Source organism: Dendropsophus ebraccatus, chromosome 14 (assembly GCF_027789765.1).
Source record: "Dendropsophus ebraccatus isolate aDenEbr1 chromosome 14, aDenEbr1.pat, whole genome shotgun sequence".
NCBI classification, from domain to species: domain Eukaryota; kingdom Metazoa; phylum Chordata; class Amphibia; order Anura; family Hylidae; genus Dendropsophus; species Dendropsophus ebraccatus.
The window spans coordinates 4,387,353-4,407,640 of record NC_091467.1 but is presented as its reverse complement, the minus strand read 5'-3'; the positions used below and the strand labels follow the sequence as shown (position 1 = coordinate 4,407,640).

Sequence of the window (20,288 nt, the reverse complement as noted above, 5' to 3'; positions counted from 1 at the left end):
TTTCACAATTTCTCCACTTTGCTGACCGTAACCATCCAGGATTTAATCCTAAGAAGACAGACCAATGATAACCATGTGCCCATTGCTAGGCTGCTCACACTGTAGGTGTTATCAGCCTGGTGTATCGTATAGGCTGAGAATCAGTGTCAGAATCACTACGACTGTCAGACCTAAAACGTCCCCCATGTTGGCTGTGGATCTACTGAGAAGCGCACGTCTTTCCGTCAATTTCACCCAGCAGATATGTATGTATTACATCTGTTAGCAGGCCTACAGGGCACAAGGGTGGGCTACATACCCATCATGCAAAGCTGCACTGATATGGACAGAGGTGGCAGCAGAGAGCACTGTGTCATACTGGAAAGAATACACCACTTCCTGCAGAACATACAGCAGCTGACTGGAAATTTTAAAATAGAAGTAAATCACAAATATATATAACTTTCTGAAAGTGATTTGAAAGAAAAAGATTTTTGTCGGAGTACCCCTTTAATATCACCAGCCATTACAAGTAGCTGAAGAAGTTACTTGCAGCCCTAGGGAGTCTTGGATACAGACTATAACTTCTAAGGGCTGCATCAAACTTCTTCAGCCACTGGTAACGCTGCACGTTCAGGTTCGGACGACCACAAGCATGCTTGGGTTGCACTTTTCTCTGCTTATTCCCCTTGTCCGGCCTGCAGCAGATCCCACCCACAATCTATTACTTTATATAAATACGGTTGTTGTTTCTAGCTGGATTGCACAAACTTCAAATGTACAAAATATACCATTTATTCCCCATCCGCCTCTACATGGTCGCACTCTGTCCCCTTCCAGGGTATAACTTCCATTTATCATTTACAAGTTTTTCATACAAAGAACAAAGAACAAAAGAGAAAACATGATCTCCGCTGAAGGTGGTGGACGCAGTCTTCTGTCAGACTCATGTGGTGGCAAATAAGGTTAAGAGCCCCTTTAAGAAGGAGACAATTTCATTGCCCCCGAGCTTGGATTCTCCATAGACGCGATCCACAAATGAGATCGGAACCTGGGGAAAAATAAGGAGGAATCAATCAGTATTATGGGGAAACCATCAGCAAGATTCAATGCAAAATATCACCATGACCAGTCACCCGCACCCATCACCATGACCAGTCACCCGCACCCATCACCATGACCAGTCACCCGCACCCATCACCATGACCAGTCACCCGCACCCATCACCATGACCAGTCACCCGCACCCATCACCATGACCAGTCACCCGCACCCATCACCATGACCAGTCACCCGCACCCATCACCATGACCAGTCACCCGCACCCATCACCATGACCAGTCACCCGCACCCATCACCATGACCAGTCACCCGCACCCATCACCATGACCGGTCACCCGCACCCATCACCATGACCGGTCACCTGCACCCATCACCCTCGCCGTCTCCACATTGTGACCTCACCTCGCCGATTGTGTACTTAAATTGCCGAGCTCGCACAATCATCTCCATCTGGAATACGTAACCCTTGGAGACACAGTGATCCACCAGCTGCTGCAGAACCTCTTTCTTATAAAGCCTAAAGAAAAGAGCACACACAGCATATAGAGAAGATAGATGAACTATAGATGTGGAGATGAAAAACTGCACACAAGTGGATGGGCTGCAGGTGGGTGAGAAAAAGAAGCAGAAATAATCTAGGAAAATCCCCAGAGCCTGTGTATAACGGGTGAGACCAATGGGAGCAATGCTGGAAATATCTGACAAATTCTCAGCACTTTATGAATAGAAACAGGCTGAACCCTCCACAGAGAACCAGTACTTGTCACTGCTGGGAGTTTGCTACAATTGCATCCAGCAAGTCCCACGAAAAATTTTATTGAAGTATTTTATTGCCCTCCAAAAGTTATACAAATCACCAATATACACTTATTACAGGAAATGCACATAAAGTACTTTTTTCCCTGCACTTACTACTGCATCAAGGCGTCACTCCCTGGATAACATGGTGATGTCACTCCCTGGATAACATGGTGATGTCACTCCCTGGATAACATGGTGATGTCACTCCCTGGATAACATGGTGATGTCACTCCCTGGATAACATGGTGATGTCACTCCCTGGATAACATGGTGATGTCACTCCCTGGATAACATGGTGATGTCATGACCCAACTCCCAGAGCTGTGCGGGCTGTGGCTGCTGAGAGGATGATGGCAGGGGGATGCTCAGTGTCCCTCCAGTGCCCTGTGTCCCTCAGTGTCCCTCTGCCATCCTCCTCTCCAACAGCCACAGCTCAGGGAGTCGGGTCGTGACATGTTATCCAGGAAGTGACATCACCATATTTATCCAGGAAGTGACATCACCATATTTATCCAGGAAGTGAGGCCTTGTTGCAGTAGTAAGTGCAGGGAAAAAAGTACTTTATGTGCATTTCCAGTAATAAGTGTATATTGGTGATTTGTATAACTTTTGGAGGGCAATACAATACTTTAATAAAAATTTTGCCGGGCTTCTCCTTTAAGTGAACTTGCTGATCTGATTTGGCTCGTCTATGTTCTTCAAACCAAAATGATTGGCATTTGACTCCCAGCATCTGGAGGAGTTGGATGCAGCCATAGGCCGTACCTACGTTCCTGAACCAGAGACTGTTTGGCAAGTTGTCAAAACTAATGATGTTCTGATCACTGACAAAAATGATTAGGTCTGTAAGACATCTATCTGGTAGCGGTTTAGAGGCAGATACATGGGCTGCCAAGCCATTTCCATACATTAATAACTTTGTGGGGGCCATGTGATGCTCTTTAGGACCCCCAGTTAAAGGGAAAGTATTAGCAGGTTAGATTCTTCTAACCTGCTGATGTGTCCCTATAGGGCATGGGGTGCTGAGGATGAAGGTAGAGCTTCTTACCTTTATCCTTGAATCTATTTTTTGCCCCTTCCTAACCAGTAATCATGAGATGGGCCAAATTGGTGCACTGAGGGGGGTAGTCCCGCCCCCAGGGCACTGAAACCCCAGATAAGCATATAAAATAAACTGCTAATATCCCGAAAATAACCTTACCTTCATCCTCAGTCCCCTATGCCCTATATCAGGGGTGTCAAACTCTGGCCCTCCAGCTGTTGCAAAACTACAATTCCCATCATGCCTGGACAGCTGAGGCTGAAGCTTTAGCTCTCCAGGCATGATGGGAATTATAGTTTTGCAACAGCTGGAGGGCTGTAGGTTCCCGATCCCTGCTATACAGTCACATATAAGCAGGTGAGAGGCTTCTAACCTCCCGATAGCTACAATGGTGTCTTATAAAACACACTTATTTTCACACAGATACATTGCTGATAATAGGAAACACCAACCTGAAACTCCCAGTCAGGTCGGAGGCTCCGGGGCGCAGCAACACCTGGGACAGAAAGTTCGCTCCACGGCTGTCAGAGTAAAAGGAAGAAGATCAATAATAATCACTGTATAAAACACAGAGTATAAAGAGATCTCGTCAGACCTGATCAGCTTCCTCTTCAGGTCCCAGCCATAAACGCCTCCATTCCCAGCGTATCGCGTCCCGGACACAACGTCATAGTTACCTTCCTTCTGTTTACTGCAAAAATACAGTGAAGGCAATTATCTGCCGCTCATATACACGTGTACGTTACCGAGTTGTCACTGCAGGACCAACACATTCCTCTCCTGAAATACTCTGCGCTGCAGCCCATAAAAACTCTCACCTTATAAACTCTGGGATGAATTTAGGCTGAAGAAAAAAAAAGAAAAGAAACATATGATTAATCTTAAAAACATCCAATTCAATATATATATATATACACACACATACACATATACACATACACACACACACACATATACATACATATATACACATATACATACACACTACCGGTCAAAAGTTTGGGGTCACATTGAAATGTCCTTAGTTTTAAAGGAGAAGCACTGTACTTTTCAATGAAGATAACTTTAAACTAGTCCTAACTTTAAACAAATACACTCTATACATTGCTAATGTGGTAAATGACTATTCTAGCTGCAAATGTCTGGTTTTTGGTGCAATATCTACATAGGTGTATAGAGGCCCATTTCCAGCAACTATCACTCCAGTCTTCTAATGGTACAATGTGTTTGCTCATTGGCTCAGAAGGCTAATTGATTAGAAAACCCTTGTGCAATCATGTTCACACATCTGGAAACAGTCTAGCTCGTTACAGAAGCTACAAAACTGACCTTCCTTTGAGCAGATTGTGTTTCTGGAGCATCACATTTGTGGGGTCAATTAAACGCTCAAAATGGCCAGAAAAAGAGAACTTTCATCTGAAACTCGACAGTCTATTCTTGTTCTTAGAAATGAAGGCTATTCCATGCGAGAAACTGCTAAGAAATTGAAGATTTCCTACAACTGTGTGTACTACTCCCTTCAGAGGACAGCACAAACAGGCTCTAACCAGAGTAGAAAAAGAAGTGGGAGGCCGCGTTGCACAACTAAGCAAGAAGATAAGCACATTACAGTCTCTAGTTTGAGAAACAGACGCCTCACAGGTCCCCAACTGGCATCTTCATTACATAGTACCCGCAAAACACCAGTGTCACCATCTACAGTGAAAGTGTTGTGGACGGATGAATCCAAGTTTGAGGTGTTTGGATGACAAAGAAGAAAGTTTGTGAGACGCAGAAGAAATGAAAAGATGCTGGAAGAATGCCTGACGCCATCTGTTAAGCATGGTGGAGGTCATGTGATGGTCTGGGGTTGCTTTGGTGCTGGTAAGGTGGGAGATTTGTACAGGGTAAAAGGGATTGTGAATAAGGAAGGCTATCACTCTGCACCGCCATGCCATACCCAGTGGACAGCGCTTGGTTGGAGCCAATTTCATCCTACAACAGGACAATGACCCTAAACACACCTCCAAATTGTGCAAGAACTATTTCCAGCAGAAGCGGCAGCTGGTATTCTATCATAGGTAATGGAGTGGCCAGCGCAGTCACCAGATCACCACCCCATTGAGCTGTTGTGGGAGCAGCTGGACCGTATGGTACGCCAGAAGTGCCCATCCAACCAATCCAACTTGTGGGAGCTGCTTCTAGAAGCGTGGGGGGCAATTTCTCCAGCTTACCCCAACAGATTAATAGCTAGAATGCCAAAGGTGTGCAATGCTGGAATTGGTGCAAAATGAGGATTCTGGGACGGAAGCAAAGTGTGATGGAAGAACAATGTTATTTCACATACAAATCATTATTTCTAACCTTGTCAATGTCTTGTCTCTATTTTCTATTCATTTCACAACGTCTGGTGGTGAAGAAGTGTGACTTTTCATGGAAAACACAAAATTGTTTGGGTGACCCGAAACTTTTGAACGGTAGTGTGTGTGTGTGTATATATATATATATATATACACACACAAACACACACACAGAGAACTGATCATCCCTCACACCCACAGAAACAGGAAAAGTCATATGACACTTATTAATAAGTTATATTAAAAATAATTGTATGTACATGCATGCTTAATCTTCCTTCAAAAAACATACGTAAACCAGCAGCTAGACCATATACACTCACCGGCCACTTTATTAGGTACACCTGTCCAACTGCACGTTACCACTTAATTTCTAATCAGCCAATCACATGGCGGCAACTCAGTGCATTTAGGCATGTAGATATGGTCAAGACAATCTCCTGCAGTTCAAACCGAGCATCAGTATGGGGAAGAAAGGTGATTTGGTGCCTTTGAACGTGGCATGGTTGTTGGTGCCAGAAGGGCTGGTCTGAGTATTTCAGAAACTGCTGATCTACTGGGATTTTCACGCACAACCATCTCTAGGGTTTACAGAGAATGGTCCGAAAAAGAAAAAACATCCAGTTCTGTGGGCGGAAATGCCTTGTTGATGCCAGAGGTCAGAGGAGAATGGGCAGACTGGTTCGAGCTGATAGAAAGGCAACAGTGACTCAAATAGCCAACCGTTACAACCAAGGTAGGCAGAAGAGCATCTCTGAGCGCACAGTACGGCCAACTCTGAGGCAGATGGGCTACAGCAGCAGAAGACCACACCGGGTGCCACTCCGCTCAGCTAAGAACAGGAAACTGAGGCTACAATTTGCACAAGCTCATCGAAATTGGACAGTAGAAGATTGGAAGAACGTTGCCTGGTCTGATGAGTCTCGATTTCTGCTTGAACATGACAATGAGTTCACTGTACTCCAATGGCCTCCACAGTCACCAGATCTCAATCCAATAGAGCATCTTTGGGATGTGGTGGAACGGGAGATTGGCATCATGGATGTGCAGCCGACAAATCTGCGGCAACTGTGTGATGTCATCATGTCACTATGGACCAAAATCTCTGAGGAAGCTTCCAGCACCTTGTTGTATCTATGCCACCAAGAATTGAGGCAGTTCTGAAGGCAAAAGGGGGTCCAACCCATTACTAGCAGGGTGTATCTAATAAAGTGGCCGGTGAGTGTGTATATATATATATATATATATATATATATATATATATATATATATATATATACACACACACACACACACACACATATATACTCACAGCGGCTAAGTGTGCCATAGCGGCTGTGCGGCAGAGCTCATTGCCCCTCCCTATAGTAATGTGAGGAGGATGGAATACCTCTCAGCCTTAAGGGGCAATAGAGAAGAGAATTCTGTAAGATTTGGGATCCGTGGGATTAGGTCTATGGGTCGTCCCTCCCCCAATGTGCTTTCCTCTGTTTTATGTCTGGTGTTTTTCCTTGGTTTGTGACTGTGTACATACATACACACTAATATATATATATATATATATACATACATACACACTAATATATATATATATATATATATATATATATATATTATAGTAGAAATATATATCAGGGAGTAGGTTGTGTGTTGGTGGTGATTATCCAGAGATTCCTGCAGCCCTGTAATGAACCTGTCTGACCTATAACATGTGCATCCTCCATAACTATGCCGAGATGGCAGGACTGGACTCTTCTGGACTCCAGTTGCTGCAGTGAGTTGCTTCCATGTGTGGCTGACTGTACGTTTTTTTCATGTATCATTACCACCACATTGTTGGGATGTTTTTTATTTATTAAAAAAATCTCCAGTGTTCCAGTACTTATCAGCTGCTGTATGTCCTGCAGGAAGTTGTGTGTGCTCTCCAGTCTGACACAGTGCTCTCCACTGCCACCTCTGTCCATGTCAGGAACTGTCCAGAGCAGGAGAGGTTTTCTATGGGGATTTGCTGCTGCTCTGGACAGTTCCTGACATGGACAGAGGTGGCAGCAGAGAGCACTGTGTCAGACTGGAGAGAATACACCACTTCCTGCAGCACATACAGCAGCTGATAAGTACTGCAAGACTGGAGATTTTTTAATAGAAGTACATTACAAATCACTGTCACTTTCCTTTAGATCTCCAGGCATGATAGGAGTTGTAGTTTAGTAACAGCTGGAAGGCCGAAGGTTCCCCATTGCTGATTTAGAAGGTCAAGATGATCACAATGACCCGTTCACCTGTTGGTCATTTCCAAACTTACAGACGCAGATACATCTGAGCAATGACCTTCATGGTGGTATAGGCTTAGTCACTGACTAGTACACGGAGAGTAACACTTACATGATGCGAGAGGTCGGCATCCATGATGATGATGAAGTTTCCTGTAGCGTGCTTCATGCCATGAATGTACGCCGTACCTAGACATAGAAAACAGGCAGACTGTATAGCAGGGATGCACAAACTTCTCTGGGTCATACCGTATTACTTTAAAGGGAGAAATGCCTCTGGACATCTGGAAACAGCTGCAGCGTGGATGGGGCAGTATAATAAATATCACACATAGAGCCCTATAGAGAAGTAGCAGTCACCATGTATCCTCACCTAATCCCAGCTTCTTCTCTCTGGGCCTGAGCAGCTGCAATAAAGGAAACACATATAAATATCACCGGCTCCATAAATAAGGATTAAGAAGATTGTTTTCTCTCTCTCTCTGTTCTCTCTCTCTCTCTGTTCTCTCTCTATTATATATATATATATAATAATAATAATAATAATAATAATAATTATATATATATATATATATATAATAATATATATATATAATAATAATAATATTATATATAATAATAATATATATATAATATTATTATTATTATTATTATTATTATTATTATTATTATTATTATTATTATTATTATTTATATATATATATATATATATATATATATATATATATATATATATATATATATATATATATATATATATATATATTAGTCCAGCACTAATCCCCAGAGATCATGGCTTTCTGGTGATGTCCTGACAGGAAATAGCTGATCAGCCAATCACAAGTAGCGGTGACCCGCCTCCTCAAATGATTGGCTGAGCAGGCACTTCCTGTGTGTGCCACGATGTCACCGCTGAACAGCAGGGATTGGACGCTGTCAGAAACCAATTGGGGGGATCAGGCAGGTGACTACTAGATATATTTGTACAGTATATTTAAGTCAGACTGAGGTTTTTTTTTTTTTTTTTTGCAGCACTTTACAATCGCCTTAAATGGGATCTATTTCTGAACCTGATCACGCCTTTTTTTCCATCTTCATAATTTCTGAATGGCGCACATTACATCTACCCTATGCTGCAATGACTCACTCACCCCACCCCTGAGGCCATGCCCGGCCCACTCCTGTCTATGTTCTCAGCTAGTCTCCCCCATTAATCTACTTACGATCTTGTCTGGGCCGTAGATTTTCTGCAGCTGCTGAGCCACTTCCAATGTCCCATCTGGGCTTCCGTCATCAATCACGATGATCTCATAATTATGCCCACTGAGGAGAGACAATATCCGAATGGTGACTCTTAACCCGACTAAAACCCTGCACAACTTTCCAGACTTATCATATATACTGTATAAACCATATACACACCATTTACACACCATACGTACCATATATCCAACATACATACCATATACACACTATACATACTATATAAACACCATGTACACCATATATATATCTACACCATACATACCATATACACACTATACGTACTGTAAATGCAACAAACATACTATATAAACACCATACATACCATATGCACACACTGTACGTACCATATACACACCATACATACTATATAAACACCATGTACACATCGTACATACCATATACACATTATACGTACCGTAAACGCACCGTACATACTATATAAACACCATGCATAGCATATATACACACACCGTACATACCATATACACACCATACGTACCATATATCCAACATACATACCGTATACACACCATACATACTCTATAAACACCAGGTACTCCATATATATATATTATATATATATATATACACCATATACGTGCCGTAAACGCACCATACGTACTATATAAACACCATACGTACCATAATATATATATATATATATATATATATATATATATATATATATATATATATATATATATATACATACACACACACGCAACATACCTTATACACACCATACATACCATATATACATACTATATACACACACACCACACGTACCATATTATACACACCATACGTACTATATACACACACACACCATACTTACAATATACCCACCATACGTACCACACCAGCTGTTTAAAGACTACAATTCCCATCATACTTGGGTAGCCAAATCCATATCTTTGGTTGTTCAGGCATGATGGGAATTGTAGTTTTGCCACAGCTGGAGTGTCAAGGTTAGCCATCACTGGTCTATATATATCATATACACACACCATACATACCATGTACATACTATACACACACCATACATACCATATACACTATATATACTATATACACACCATATACACACTATACACACACCATATACACACACCATATACACACACCATATACATACTATATACACACACACCATATACACACTATATACACACCATATACACACTATATACACACACTATATACACACTATATACACACACCATATACATACTATATACATACCATATACATACTATATACATACCATATACATACTATATACACACCATATACATACTATATACACACCATATACATACCATATACATACTATATACATACCATATACACACCATATACATACTATATACACACACACCATATACATACTATATACACACACACCATATACATACTATATACACACACACCATATACATACTATATACACACACACCATATACATACCATATACACACTATATACATACCATATACACACCATATACATACTATATACACACCATATACATACTATATACACACCATATACATACTATATACACACCATATACATACTATATACACACCATATACATACCATATACATACCATATACATACCATACCCATACTATATACATAACATATACATACTACATACTTACCATATACATACCACATACATACTATATACATACCATATACATACTATATACACACACCATATACATACTATATACACACCATATACACACCATATACATACTATATACACATCATATACATACTATATACACACCATATACATACTATATACACACCATATACATACTATATACACACCATATACATACTATATACACACCATATACATACTATATACACACCATATACATACTATATACACACACACCATATACATACTATATACACACACACCATATACATACTATATACACACACACCATATACATACTATATACACACACCATATACATACTATATACACACACACCATATACATACCATATACACACTATATACATACCATATACACACACCATATACACACCATATACATACTATATACACACCATATACATACTATATACACACCATATACATACCATATACATACCATACCCATACTATATACATAACATATACATACTATATACTTACCATATACATACTATATACATACTATATACATACCATATACATACTATATACACACACCATATACATACTATATACACACCATATACATACTATATACATACTATATACACACCATATACATACTATATACACACCATATACATACTATATACACACCATATACATACTATATACACACCATATACATACACATACTGCCTGCTCCCCGGGGGCGGCTCCTGTCTTCTCTATGGGGAATATATTTTAAAGGGGGTCTCCAGCGCTACAAAAACATGGCCACTTTCTTCCAGAGACAGCCCCACTCTTGTCTCCAGCTTGGGCGGGGTTTTGCTGCTCAGTTCCATTGAACTGAATGGAGCTTAATTGCAAACCGCAGCTGAACTGGAGACAAGAGTCGTGTTGTCTCTGAAAGAAAGTGGCCATGTTTTTGTAGCACTGGAGGACCCCTTTAATATATGGGGTGTGATGAGCTGATGGTTATAGCTGTGACAGCCTGTCCATCACCCCATACACATCCTATCAGTGTCAGGCTATGGCAGCTCTACATAGGGAGAAGCTGTGTGACCAGATCCTGGGCTCCCTGCCGCCGCTGCCTACAACTCCCAGCATGCTTTGCGTCCCTAATGCGCGGCTCTACGGGGACTCGGGAGGGACAAAACTGTTTGAGAGGCACAAAACTGTTTGAGAGGCGCAAACTCAACCTTCCTGAGGTAACTTCTGTGCGGTATACAATGAATAGTCATTCCTCCTCTCCTGTCAGCAGGGACACCGAGACGGGCCGTACCTCTCCCCGAAGTATTTGACCAGCAGCCAGACAATGAGCGGTAGATTCTCCCTCTCGTTATAGGTGGGCAGCAGCACCGAATATTTGTCGCGGCTCCCGTCATCTTTCCGGCTTTTACCCCGTTCAGACATGGCGGCCGGGAAACAGGATGTGACAGGGCTCTCAGGCTCAGCTGCGAATCAAGTAGCCAATCAGATTGCTCACCTCAGAGTACAGTAGCCAATCAGAGCTGACATGTAGATAAGCATAGTTCCGGAGCTGTTCAGTGATTGGTTGTAGTCGCGGTGGGCGTGGCTAGCAGGGTTCAGTCGTCTGAGTAGACTGCGCCGCCTCAGATCTCCTCACGGTGGTGAGGAGAGTGGACGGGAGTGGGGTCACGTCGGTGTGGGGCGGTGACAGGCGCTCTGTGTTCTGCTTATTATGGCAGGGTTACTGCTGGAGCCGAGCAGGCAGGTAGTAGCATAGGCTGCAAATATGAGCGTGTAACGGCGGGTAACTAAGAGGGATTCAGTTACTACTGTGTGGGGTGAATATCATGGAACCTTCCCATCTGTAATGTAACTTCTATAGCTTCTGTATGTCTGCCACACGGGATATATATATGGAAGCGTTCAAAACCAGTGAACCTTATGTAGATTGAAGGGGTACTCCACTCATACATGAGTTTCATATGTTGCTGCCCATGGTGAGACTAACAATTCCCTCCATATTTGTTATCTATTCTGTCTCCTTCCCCCAGTTCTCAGCTGAGCAGATGATGGGAGTAGTAGTAGTGTCTTTCTATTCCACTGCTCCGAGCAGGGAGGGTAGATACCTCCCCCCTCCCTGCTCGGTGTCTTCCATTTGGGGAGCAATGCCCTTGCTCCCCAAATTATCCCATAAATATAGTCTATCAATAAAGTGTAGATTACATCACATTACATCTCCCATAGACTTCAATAAAGTCCATAGGCTTCTCTATATACTGCGCCCCCTGCTGGCCACTCTGTGGGAATTACACCCCAGTTCATGACGTCACTTTTTTTTTTAGAGAAATTGAAGTCTCGCTGATCTACTAAATTAAGGAAAATAGCAGTATATGAGCATTTCCCATAATTAATGTACATTAAGACTTTGTCTAACTTTCCATAAGAAATAACATATCAAAAAAATGCTTTTGGCCAAACTTATTTAATATTGATATGTTTCTTTCTGATCTTATTAATGAGTGGGAGAAGCTAGATAAAGCTCCTCCCATAAGTAAAAGGTTCTGGTCTTTGTTTCCCTTAAACGAGGAGCAGTCCAAGTCCTGGGTGTCTCCTCCTAAGGTAGACAGTGATATCCAAACTGTCTAAAAATATTTTAAAATCAAGGATGTGGGACAGTGCTCATCCAAATAAAAAACAGTAAATAAAGATTGGACTCACCCGGTGTATGTGGGTATGGGACTTAGTCCCCTCCCCCACTACACCAAAATCCAAGGTAGCAGAAATAAAGTATATAGCACCAATCCCTGTTCACAAGGAACATCCGCTCAGAGGGCGCTCAGGAGAACCCGGTGGGAGACATCCGGACCGGTAAATTGATAGATAAAGAAAATAACAAAAAATTGCAGCGCTCAGGGATAGAAACTATTGGAAGATAATGTCATGCAATCACCAGTTAGTGTATAACAACTCACTTCACCATGGGGTAAAGGCCAATCGTCCTAGCCAGACCCCCTCCAGGATGCTTATATATTATGATCAAATAGATGGTTTAGCTATCCAAATCCAATATTCCCATTTATTAAGACAGATTCAGGGCTCAAATTCAGGGCAACGCGTTTCGGTGGGCTATGTGCCACCTTTATCAAGCCAGACAAATACATTAAAATGCACAGTATATGTAGGATGCAAAAACTTACATTCCCAGACGCTGTACATCCGTGTACCGCGCCAAACCGGAAGTGACGAACGTTACGTGACCAAGAGTGACGCAATACCCCATGATGTACCGCAGGTCTCTCCGGCCTTAGAAGCCGGAAGTGACCTGCGTTCCAATATGCATTCCACTGGCCCCGGAGTTATCTCCGGGTACAGTAGACGTTATATAGAATAACATATAGTTCATTAGTAATTTAAAAGTGAAAATACGCTTATGGTGTGAATGGCAATCGATTTACATTATATTATAGCACATCACTCCACTTCTATCAATAGGGGTACAATTGCTTAAGGGGTAATTACCTACATATGTCGACCAGGGAATATATACATATATATATGCATTAAAACGTACACACACATACATATATATATATATACACACACATGGATGGGTGCAGTTCGACACCTCATCCATGTGTGCACACACACATGCCCAGCAAAAAAAAAAAACATGGATGAGGTGTCGAACTGCACCCAGCCTATCAGCCTATCCCTAAAGTCAAGCTCTTCAATGGTGGTCCCAGGTAAAGGACGGTTACAGCATAGAAGAACCTATTTGGGAAGTTCTAACAACAGACGCCTCAGGCTCAGGCTGGGGAGCACATTTCAGAGACTTAACCATCCAAGGAACATGGTCATCCTTAGAAAGAACCTTCTCTTCCAACGAAAAGGAACTAAAGGCTATTCACAAAGCCCTGCTACATTTCTCACCACAACTTCAGGGGTTAGCGGTGAAGATAAAGACGGACAACATGGCGTCTGTCTTTTACATAAACAAGCAGGGAGGCACCCGATCGAAACCTCTTCTAGCAGAAGTAGGGAAGATCTTAGATTGGGTGGAGAAGAACATACCTCGCATCATGGCTGTACACATTAGGGAAACTCACAATGTGTTAGCCGATCACTTGAGCGGGCAGATGACCATTCCAGGGGAATGGTTGTTAAACATGTCCATCTTCAATCAGATTACCAGAAGATGGGGGCAACCAGAGATAGATCTAATGGCGACATGGGTAAACACGAAGGTTCCAAGATTTTGCTCTCTACCAGGCGGACTGCCTGGAAGCCACGGATGCGATGTCAATACGGTGGAACTTCAACCTAGCTTATATCTTTCCGCCCACTGCCATGATCCCCAGAGTACTGAAGAAGATCAGGCAGGACCAAGCCTCAGTAATTGCGTTCATACCCTTTTGGCCGAAGAGGTCATGGTTTGCCCAACTCATATCCATGAGCAAGGGACATTATTGGAAATTACCGACAATACATAACCTATTGTCTCAGGGCACTCACTTGTGTCAGGATCTAGATTCTTTCCATCTAACAGCTTGGAGATTGAACGGGCCATATTGAGAACTAGAGGTTTTTCCAATAGCGTGTTGGATACACTGTCTCATACGAGAAGTGATGCTACCAACAGGTCTTATTCTAGAGTCAGAAGAGTGTTCCAGACTTTGTGCTGTTCCCGACAGAAGGACCACACTGATCCCTCTATTTCGGACATTCTGGAATTTTAACAAGATGGATTTGATAAAGGCCTCTCACCCAGCACTCTTAAGGTTCAATTAGCCGCCATGTCAGCATTTTTACAGTAGAAACTCCTTCAGATTCCAGAGGTAAAGGTTTCTCGTCTACATCCTAGACTTTCCAGACCAGTATGTCCTTGGGACCTATCTTTGGTTCTGAAGGTCTTGGCCCTCCAGCCTTTCGAGCCTATAGCAGAAATTCCTCTCAAGCTTCTAACTTTGAAGACGGTCCACTTTTTAGCCATAACATCAATTAAAAGAATAGAAGAACTTCAGGCTCTGTCTTCTTCTGAGCCTTATACCACTTTCTTGGCAGATAGAGAACTTTTACGGTACTTACCTATGTTTGCTCCTAAGGTACCTTCTTTTTCTAACCTAAATCAGTTCATTTCTATTCCTATTCTTTCACAAGAGGCCATCGCTGAGGACCAGACTTTGGAGAAGCTGGACATAGTAAGATGCTTAAGAATGTACCTACAACGCACTAGTGAGTTCAGGAAATCTGAAAATGTATTTATTTCATTTATGGGGAAGAATAAAGGGCAGAAGGCTTCTAAGCCTACAATATCCAGATGGATCACTGAGTGTAATAATATGTGCTACTCACTAAACAATCTGGAACCTCCAGAATTCTTCTTGGGCCGAGAAGGCATTAATACCGCTGGATCAAATTTGTCTGTCGGCGTCTTGGTCTTCTCCTAAAACTTTCTTTTAAGTACTACAGGATCAGTTCTTTGTCTGCTCCAGTGTTTTCCTCTTCTGTCATACAATATGCTGTACAAATGACCCTCCCATAATGGATTTGTACGTGCTAAATCCCCGTTATTGTGCCGCTGTGGGACGTCAGGGAAGTTAACATTCTGCATGGTAATGTGTTTTCCCTAAGTCCCATCAGCGGCACAAGCTTTCCTTCCCTATATATGTATCTTTGTTGTTTGTTCTGTTAAAATTGGTCTTTATAATAAACTCATGGTTCACTGGGTGAGGGTTGTCCTTATACTCCGGAGGGGAGGAGCCTTTTCATTTGATTGGCTGTACTATTAAATATTCCTTTTTGTCCTGCCCAGTACACAGGGGCAATAAACCCCGTTATTGTGCCGCTGATGGGACTTAGGGAAAACACATTAACATGCAGAATGTTAACATCGGTGTGTAAGCTGTTCTGTCTCCCCCTCCTCCCCCCTCCCTTCTGATACAGCTGATGTAAACAAGACTCTGTCATGCTGAGAGGGTTAATCACAGTGAGGTCATTAGCAACTTAACCTAAAAATAACCCTCCCAGCATTACAAAAAAACTACAATGTTGCAGTTACAGCCTGCCAGGCACTTGTTTACATCATCTGTCTCATGAGGGAGGGGGAGACAGAGAGAAAAGCTCACACACAGATTTTTGTATGGAAGCAATTGTTAGTCTCACCATGGGCAGCAACATATCCCTAGCCCTCTGCGGCCCCTTTAGACTTACATATGTCTCAGTCACGTGACACTGAATGGTGTTAGGCTCAGTAGATGATGAGTAGAGGCAGAGCCCTAGGCTTTAGTACACACACAGATCTATGGCCCCCATACAGCTGTATATTTCCCATTCAGTTGTGCCCGGGAAGGTAGTTATATTTGGGACATACTAAAAAGAATGAACATAAATACCGATGGGAAAGATGTAAAATATAAGTGTCATAGACCTGAAATAAACAGGATATAACTAGTGTATATTCCATAGAAACGGATGTGTAATACTTACCTGTGCCAGATACACCTGGAATGAACAGTATATAACTGTATTGTATAGTGGAATGAGCGTAAATTCCATAGAAACAGATGTGTAATACTTACCTGTGCCAGATACACCTGGAATGAACACAATATACCTGTAGTGTATAGTGGAATGAAGACGATATACCTGTAGTGTTCAGTGGAATTAAGAGTCTATACCTGTAGTGTATAGTGGAATGAAGAGGCTATACCTGTAGTGTATAGTGGAATGAAGAGGCTATACCTGTAGTGTATAGTGGATTGAAGAGGCTATACCTGTAGTGTATAGTGGAATGAAGAGGCTATACCTGTAGTGTATAGTTGAATGAAGAGGCTATACCTGTAGTGTATAGTGGAATGAAGAGGCTATACCTGTAGTGTATAGTGGAATGAAGAGGCTATACCTGTAGTGTATAGTGGAATGAAGAGGCTATACCTGTAGTGTATAGTGGAATGAAGAGGCTATACCTGTAGTGTATAGTGGAATGAAGAGGCTATACCTGTAGTGTATAGTGGAATGAAGAGGCTATACCTGTAGTGTATAGTGGAATGAGCGTATATTCCATAGAAACAGATGTGTAATACTTACCTGTGCCAGATACACCTGGAATGAACACAATATACCTGTAGTGTAGGAGGTTGCGGGGGGTCTGACCCCAATATCACCCCACAATCTCCGTATCAGGCTCCCGGCATATGAATAGAGCAGCAGGTATTTCCCGCGGCTCTATTCATACCTATGGAGCCAACAGAAAAAGCGAGTACAGCGCTATTCTAGCGTATTCTGCTCTTTCCGTCGCTCCACAGGAATGAATAGAGCCGTAGGTCACGTGCCATACCTGCGTCTCTATTCATAAACAGAAGCCGGGGACCCGATATGGAGATTGTCAGGAGTACAGAGGTCAGATCCCCCACGATCTCCTACGTTTTCCTTATCCTGTGGATAGGGGGAACATTATTTTCCTGGAATACCCCTTTAAATCTTTATTTTTCATCTTTCCCCATTTGGTAATATTGTTCATTCTTTTTAGTATGTCCTGTTACACATGCCTAACTGGCATGTAAATGGCTGTAAAATTTAAGGCGCCTATCTGGTTGACCCCTATTCCTACTATTTTGCTGCTCTTGTAGCATTTGGGATGTCGCTTTAATTTAGAATGAATTCAGAAGGAAGATAGAGCTGAACCTGTTCTTCTGAATATAGAGGCAATCTGTTTGATGCTTCATGAATAATACAGAAATGCAGTAAATAATGACTGCATTTTTCATAAAAAGGTTTTCCCAACTTGCAAAGTTATCCCCTTTTAATGAGATTAGAGATAACCATGTCATCCCAGAGGGTTCGACCATAAGGCCCCCCTGAAAACTCAAGAAAGAGGACTTGACCTTTTCCATTAGAATAGAGAGGTGGGTCGTGCACTCCATTAATTGTTTAAGGGACCTGCCGGACATGGCAAAGTACAGAATTCAGATGTCCCCGCTGCTTCCATCAAGAATAAATGAAGCTGCATCGAAGATTCGTGACCCACTGCTCCATTCAATGGACCCCCCCCCCCCCCCCCGTTCATTTTGAAGATATACTTGCAAGTGAAAATAAGCAATGGGCATCAGGCAACATGAGCTGTCTTCTGCTTCCTGGACCGCTCATTTAAAGGGAATCTATCAGCAGGTTAGATGTATCCCTATAATGCACAAGGCGATGATGGTAATTGTCTTACCTTCATCCTCAGCAATCTTTCTGTAATATTAGGAGTTTAACCCCTAGATGATCCTTATCGTACGGCACTGGCATCTGTCACCAGATGACCCATGCCAGATTGTGAAGTTCGTGACCTTAACCCCTTAAAGTGTCACTGTTGTTTAATTTTTTTCTCAGAAATCAATAGTACAGGGGATTTTAAGAAACTTTGTAATTGGGTTTATCAGCCGAAAAATGCTTTTTTCATCATGAAAAAGCAGTTTGAAGCTCTCCCCCCTGTCTTCGTGATTGTCTATGGAGAGGGGAGGGGTGGAGGGAGATGAGGCACCAAAACAGGACAACAAAGAGTTAATTTACAGCTACATCACCAGGCTATCTCCTCTGAGGTCAGCACTGACCTCTCTGACCTCTTAATACCGGCTTTCACACAGGTCCTGCTGTGTAATCCTTTGTTCTGTGCTCTCTGCTGGCGACTAATCTCCCTCTCCCCCCCTCCCCTCTCCATAGGTTACACAGGGCTCGACTGATGTAAAAGAGTCGAGATTTCCTGATAATGAGCAGTGAATGAGAGAGAGGAGGGGGGGGGGGACCTGGGGAAAGGCTTTCTGAATGCGGATAATGGCATGTTTGCCTAATAAACCCAATTACAAAGTTTCTTAAAATTGCCTGTACTAAAATTTAAACGAGGACAGTGACACTTTAAGGTCAAAGCCAATTTCCGTTTTTTGCGCCTTTGCTTTTTCCACTTTTCCACTTTACGTTTAAAAGGCCATATCACTTGCATTTTTACACCTAGAGACCCACATGAGCCCTTATTTTTTGTGACACCAATTGTATTTTGCAATGACAGACTTTATTTTCCCCTTAACCCCTTAAGGACAGAGCCATTTCGATTTTTGCGTTTTCGTTTTTTCCTCCTTGTGCATCAAAGGCCATAGCACTTGCATTTTTCCACCTAGAAACCCTCATGACCCCTTATTTTTTGCGTCACTAATTGTACTTTGCAATGACAGGCTGAATTTTTGCATAAAGTCACTGAGAAACCAGGAAAAAATTCAAAGTGTGGTGAAATTGAAAAAAAAACGCATTTTGTTTATTTGGGGGAAATGTGTTTTTACGCCATTCGCCCTGGGGTAAAATTGACTTGTTATGCACGTTTCTCAAGTCGTTACGATTAAAACGATATATAACATGTATAACTTATATTGTATCGGATGGCCTGTAAAAAATTCAAACCATTGTCAACAAATATACGTCACTTAAAACCGCTCTATTCCCAGGCTTATAGCGCTTTTATGCTTTGGTCTATGGGGCTGTGTCAGGTGTCATTTTTTGCGCCATGATGTGTTCTTTCTATCGGTACCTTGATTGCCCATATACGACTTTTTGATCGCTTTTTATTACAATTTTTCTGGATTTGATGCGACCAAAAATGCGCAATTTTGCACTTTGGGATTTTTTTGCGCTGACGCCGTTTACCGTGTGAGATCAGGAATGTTATTAATTAATAGTTCGGGCGATTACGCACGCGGCGATAGCAAACATGTTTATTTATTAATTAATTAATTTATTTTTATTTATAAAATGGGGAAAGGGGGGTGATTCAGACTTTTATTAGGGGAGGGGATTTTGTGTTATTAAAAATACATTTTTCTTTTACTTTACACATATACTAGAAGC

General features: G+C 42.0%; 1 protein-coding gene and 1 long non-coding RNA gene across 3 annotated transcripts in view; one reads left to right on the top strand and one right to left on the bottom strand.

Annotated features, from left to right (window-relative positions):
• Positions 1-750: 750 nt before the first annotated feature.
• Positions 751-11,886, bottom strand: DPM1 (dolichyl-phosphate mannosyltransferase subunit 1, catalytic). The gene is made up of 9 exons (XM_069953605.1): positions 11,725-11,886; positions 8,716-8,815; positions 7,866-7,899; positions 7,605-7,681; positions 3,702-3,727; positions 3,479-3,574; positions 3,336-3,404; positions 1,443-1,557; positions 751-1,030 (listed from the first exon to the last, which is right to left on the bottom strand). The coding sequence occupies exons 1-9, from the start codon at positions 11,853-11,855 to the stop codon at positions 926-928; spliced, it is 753 nt and encodes a 250-aa protein (XP_069809706.1). The 5' UTR covers positions 11,856-11,886; the 3' UTR covers positions 751-925.
• Positions 11,887-12,064: 178 nt separating this feature from the next.
• Positions 12,065-20,288, top strand: part of LOC138772872 (uncharacterized) — a 57,337-nt gene continuing 49,113 nt past the window's right edge. The window contains exon 1 of one of the 2 annotated variants that reach the window (XR_011359842.1): positions 12,065-12,173. This is a non-coding gene — a long non-coding RNA (uncharacterized lncRNA). Of the gene's footprint in view, positions 12,178-20,288 lie in introns of both variants that reach the window. The other variant, XR_011359841.1, reaches the window with a different exon arrangement.